This window comes from Buceros rhinoceros, unplaced genomic scaffold (assembly GCF_000710305.1).
Source record: "Buceros rhinoceros silvestris isolate BGI_N320 unplaced genomic scaffold, ASM71030v1 scaffold44467, whole genome shotgun sequence".
Taxonomy (NCBI): domain Eukaryota; kingdom Metazoa; phylum Chordata; class Aves; order Bucerotiformes; family Bucerotidae; genus Buceros; species Buceros rhinoceros.
In genome coordinates, this window is record NW_010424734.1 from 3,990 (window position 1) to 9,075 (window position 5,086).

Below are 5,086 nucleotides of genomic sequence, written 5' to 3' on the forward strand. Positions count from 1 at the left end.
AAGAGAACAGGTCCCCCAGACGACCTGGCCGTAGCCCAAAAGGAAGAAGTGTATCTCCCAAACAACGTGAAAAGTCAAGGAGAAGCAGATCCCCTCTCTTTAATGATCGTAGATCTAAACAGAGTAAATCACCCTCTCGAACCCGGTCTCCTGTTAGAAGAGTGAGGAGTAGATCTGCAGAACGGAAAAGAAGAGAATCAGAAAGGAGGCGTCTTTCTTCTCCCAGGTAACTTAAAGATGTCGTGACACATTGCAGAAATGGGTCTTTTGCAGGATGACCTGTCTTCTAGTTTGGTGTTTATAACTTTGTTTTATTCTCTAAATAGCTATTTAAAAAGGTAATTGGACTGTGCATTGTATTATGAGCTTAGTTTTTGTATGTATGCAGTTTTTAAGAAATACTCCCCACCCCCAGCTGTCAGACAGGCAAGTTCAGCTTTGGTTGTTAAATTGCTGAGTTATTGGCTGCTCACACTGTTACTGGAAACAAGTTTTGTAACTCAGGTTCTCTTTGTCACTCAGATTCAGAATTTGGCTTCTATTTTGTCTCTTAGTTAATAGTTACGTTGCTTTGGGAAATTCCTGTGGAGTGAGAGTCTACTCCACTCTGATATATCAGTGCTGACTAAAAGTGGGTGATTAACCTCTTTTCCCTTCAAAAAAAAAATTCCACGTCAGTGTGTGTGAATATAAGCAAATCTTTTATATCAAGATGTCTTTCCCACAGTCATTTTTTTCTTAAGTGTATTTTCTATTTTTCATTTGCTAGAGCAACATGTTATTATTGTTATTAGTTTGTTGTATATCATTACTGTATTTTGCATACGCTTAAATGAGAAACACTGAAATCTTTTTAATGTGCTTTTAGTCTTGGCATGTTTTAAGAAAGACAGGTTAGCCTTTGAAAGCAGTTACCTTGACACTTAATGTAAACCATGAGACAATACTTACTAGCATTTCCTTCTCTGAAGGTGATAAGGCCTGGATGATAAGTTCTTAAGCAGAGAACAATGTAAGTGTATATGTTTTTGGAAGTTAATTCATTAAATGTAAGAAGTTCAACAGGTGGAGGAGTTCAGCATTACTTTTGGATAACAATTTAAAATTTTATCACTGGGTTTATCTTAAACCTACTTCAAGAATTAAGAACAAAGAAATATTTAAAACCGTGTATTGGAATCACAAATATTTAGCTCGGTAAATAAGTGCCTAATAAATGTGACATTCTTTCATCACTGAAGTTGATGGGATATCCTCTACAGGTGCCTTATCAGCTTATTTGTCCATACTACTGCTTAGCAATACTGCAGGTATTTTGGAGGGTGGCCCCAGTGGTGTTAATCAGATTAAGCAAGTACTGTAAATGCTAGCCATTTATCTGACTGCTTTCTGGTGAATCGGGAATGTGTCGGCATGACCACTAAGTTTCTTTGACACAGCATTTGGCTTTTCTTCCTTAGCGTTTTTCAAGTTTCAGTTTTCATTTCTCGTGACAGCTTGCATTGAGGCCAGTTTGAATTAGTTGAATAGACACTATTTCAGGTGATGCATGTGTGTAGAATTTTGCTATCAAATTCATACTTCCCTAACACCATGGTGAGCAGCATGTGAGTGAGGAACTACTAAGAAATATTTTCTGCTGAAACTGTCTGCAAATCAGCAGGAATAAACTTTCTTTATGGGACATCCTGAACTAACTCCAACCATGTTTGAGTTTTAACTGCTTGTAATTACTCCATTTGTCAGAGAATTTCAGGAGTTTTAATGAAAAGTTTTAACCAAAAATTCCCAGTAATTTTATTTTGCATGTTTCCAGTGTTCTAATTTTGTAAGATACTTCTCAGGTCTTTGACTGAAGTTACTTATTATGTGATGTTACTATGAATTCTTAATCAGCTTCTACTTTTTATCTCATACCTGTGATCCCTGAAGTGACTTATTTTTTTACAGATGTGTTATTTTGGTGTTGGCAGCACAGCCACTTTGTTAGCCAGGAAACCTGGAACTGTCTGTTCATCCTGTGACTTTCTTAGTAATATTGTTCACAAGAATGTAACGTAAATTAAATGGGTTAAAGGGATCAGCCTGCTCCAGCATTTGAGTCTACTATAATTTCTTGCGGAAACTGCCAGTACTTCTGCATGTTCATACATTTTCCTTCTGTCCCACTGTTTACTATTTTGCATCAGTTCTGTATGCCGGGTCATTATACATAGCGAAGGTAATGGAAGCAGTCTCAAAATAGACAAAAAACCATTACAGAATGGGTGGAACTGATCTTCCAGACCCAAGAGACTGTGTTCATTGATGAGATAGAACACCTGAAATAACTTGTCCCAGTTTGATTTTTTTTTTTCCCTAAAAAAAGAGAGAGAAAAAACCAAGAAATAGCATAGCAATATTTTCTTTGGTGTGGAAGTATTTTCCAAGAATTTCTGTTATAGCCTCATTAGAATAGTTGATAAAAATTTTTAACTTTTATCCTTTCCAATTTTTGATTGAAGTCTACAGTCATGGAATACTATTAAGCTTTTTAATGTAGTTGTCCCTTCAAGATTTTTTTTTTTTAATAACTGTGAATCTGAATGAACAAATTTTGAATAATACATAGTGTCAAACTTGAATTATTTTTTCATTTGAAAAGGATTAGTTTGCATGTTAGTTAAGAATTACAGTTTTTAGCTGCGTGAAATGTTGAAGCTGTCCAATTGTGCCCAATGATATTAAAGACGTTGCTGTGGAGTAGCATGGTTCTAAATTTCAATTCTGTGGTGTAGAGTTGCTGAGAAGATTTTCAAGAATTTTTGTGTTTTAGTTATTAAATACTGTTCCTGATAAACGTAAAAACAGGACACTACTAATATAAGACCAAATCACAAGCTTTGTTTTAAAACCTCACTTAGCTTTGTAGTAGTAAATAAAAAGCTCTGTTTGCAGAGTTGTCCTGAGCTAGACCTATGTATGGGCATGTATTTCCCAGGGCTGGGAGACACACACAGGACGGGCAGCCAGCTCTGCAGCATACCTATCCATCTCTCCCTCAGAAGCCCATCTGGTGGTCCCTCACCTGCAGTAAGATTTTAAAGTGAACTTTTAGGAGGAATTGTGGTTGTTTTCAGCTTGCTCCTGATTTTACTACCATTCTCTTCCTCTGTTTTAAGAACACGGACCAGAGATGATATTTTGTCTAGACGTGAAAGATCTAAAGATGTTAGCCCACCCAGTAGATGGTCCCCATCCAGAAGAAGGTCTCGATCCCCCATTAGGAGGAGGTCTCGTTCACCCCTTCGACGTAGCCGATCTCCAAGAAGGCGGAGTAGGTCTCCTCGGAGAAGGTAAAGATGCCCTACATTTTATAATATATTTTGTAAAATATTAAGATTACTGTCTTATGTGTAAAAAGACAATGCATTTTTTTGGTCCACGTTTATATATGCTGTGAGTATAACTATATGCTATGAATCCATTTTTGTTTTCCATGAATTCATTCGTTTTATTACTGGAGTCATTATGTACCTTCATGTTTTGTGAATATATTTTCCTTCTTTTCTTTAAAAAAACAAACCAAAACACCTAAAACCCAACCCCCCCCTTAATGTTACCAGGGATAGAGGCCGAAGAAGTAGATCTCGCCTTCGGAGGAGGTCCAGGTCACGTGGTGGCCATAGACGTAGGAGCAGAAGCAAAGTTAAAGAAGACAAATTTAAAGGTAGCCTTTCTGAGGGTATGAAAGCCGAACAGGAATCTTCATCAGATGAAAAGTAAGAATTAATTTATCACTTGTGCTGATTATTAAAAATGCAGGTCCACTGTTACTAAGAGTGAACGGACATCTGTCCACGTGGTGTAGTTCTTGAGTTGTTGCCTAACACCTTCATTGTGTTTTAGTACTTGTAATCTTGTCAATTTACTGTTGGGATGGTATGAAAAGCTTTGGAGTATGCAAAAAATGCCTGTTGGTTAGTGGGCAGATTTGAAGGGAAGTTATGTTGTCAGGTTTCTAAATTCACCTTGCTCAGTATCTTGTGAAAATATTTGGTCTGTTTCTGTGAAAGCTGTAATAGCCGAAAGAATTAATTGCTATCAGCAAATTGTTATTATATTTGCTTACTATCTATTTAATCCAGTTGTCAAAGAGTATGCATTCTTAATCAAATTATTAAGAATGATGCTGGAATGAAAATTAACAAGTCAGGGTTTATTTTTTCTCTTTAAAAACAGTTACTGGTAGTAGTTTGCAGTTAAAAATGAAATACACAAAGTCCCAATGAGATTCCAAAGGATAAATTTTCTGTGTGATGAGATGTAAATATACACACTGGGATTTAATACACCTTTGCTTTCAGAGTCAGTTGAACAGCTGTTTAATATATTGTATGCTTTTTATGCCAAAGACCGGCATTTTGTAAAATTCAGTAGATAATCTTACATTTATGATGTTATATAAAAAAAATTGAATTTTTATAGTCTTGAAGACTTTGATTTGGAAGAAGAGGATGAAGAAGCAGAGATAAGACAGAGAAGATTACAGCGGCAAGCAATTGTTCAGGTACATGGTTGTATTATTGTGTGGGTTGCAGAAACGTTTTATGTTTTTAGTAAAAAATGTTGTGATGAAGGCTCTCAGCTTATTACTGCATTATGATAGGAATTAGTATCACTGTATTTTTTCACATTAATTTGTTGTAGATGTTAGTCTCAGTTAAACTGCACTTCTATTGCAACAGCATTGCTTTTAAGACTGAAGCAACTCTTCTGTGAGTCATTTTTGTGCTACAGTTCAAAGTTCTCTGATGTTCATGTTAAAAATGTTCTTCAGTTACCGTAATCTGTAGGTTCTCTTTGTAGGTGTATCATTGATATCCTAATATTAAAATAGCATTGAGTCACCCATCAATTAGCTTAAGTGGGTCAGTTTGTTTCAAGTAGAAGTAGTCCATTTCCAAATCTTCATAAAGCCACTGTCATAGGTTCCCGCTTCATGAATGTAGATAATGTATTCAGTTACACATGTGAGTTCCCATGAACTTCTTACTCCTGGTAAGAAGGTAACAGTCATCATCATCATCATGGCTTGGCCTCGTGG

The 5,086-nt window shown here is 36.2% G+C and overlaps 1 protein-coding gene across 1 annotated transcript in view; it reads left to right on the plus strand.

The window, feature by feature from the left end:
• LOC104497613 (serine/threonine-protein kinase PRP4 homolog) overlaps positions 1–4,549 on the plus strand; it is a gene marked incomplete at its 3' end in the record, with an annotated part of 7,722 nt that extends 3,173 nt beyond the window's left edge. The window contains exons 3-6 of the mRNA XM_010140882.1: positions 1–226; positions 3,162–3,335; positions 3,606–3,761; positions 4,468–4,549. The exon at positions 1–226 is cut by the window's left edge and continues 2 nt beyond it. Of these exons, the coding sequence (XP_010139184.1) occupies positions 1–226; positions 3,162–3,335; positions 3,606–3,761; positions 4,468–4,549 (638 nt within the window). The remainder of the gene's footprint in view (positions 227–3,161; positions 3,336–3,605; positions 3,762–4,467) is intronic.
• Between the last annotated feature and the right edge of the window lie 537 nt (positions 4,550–5,086).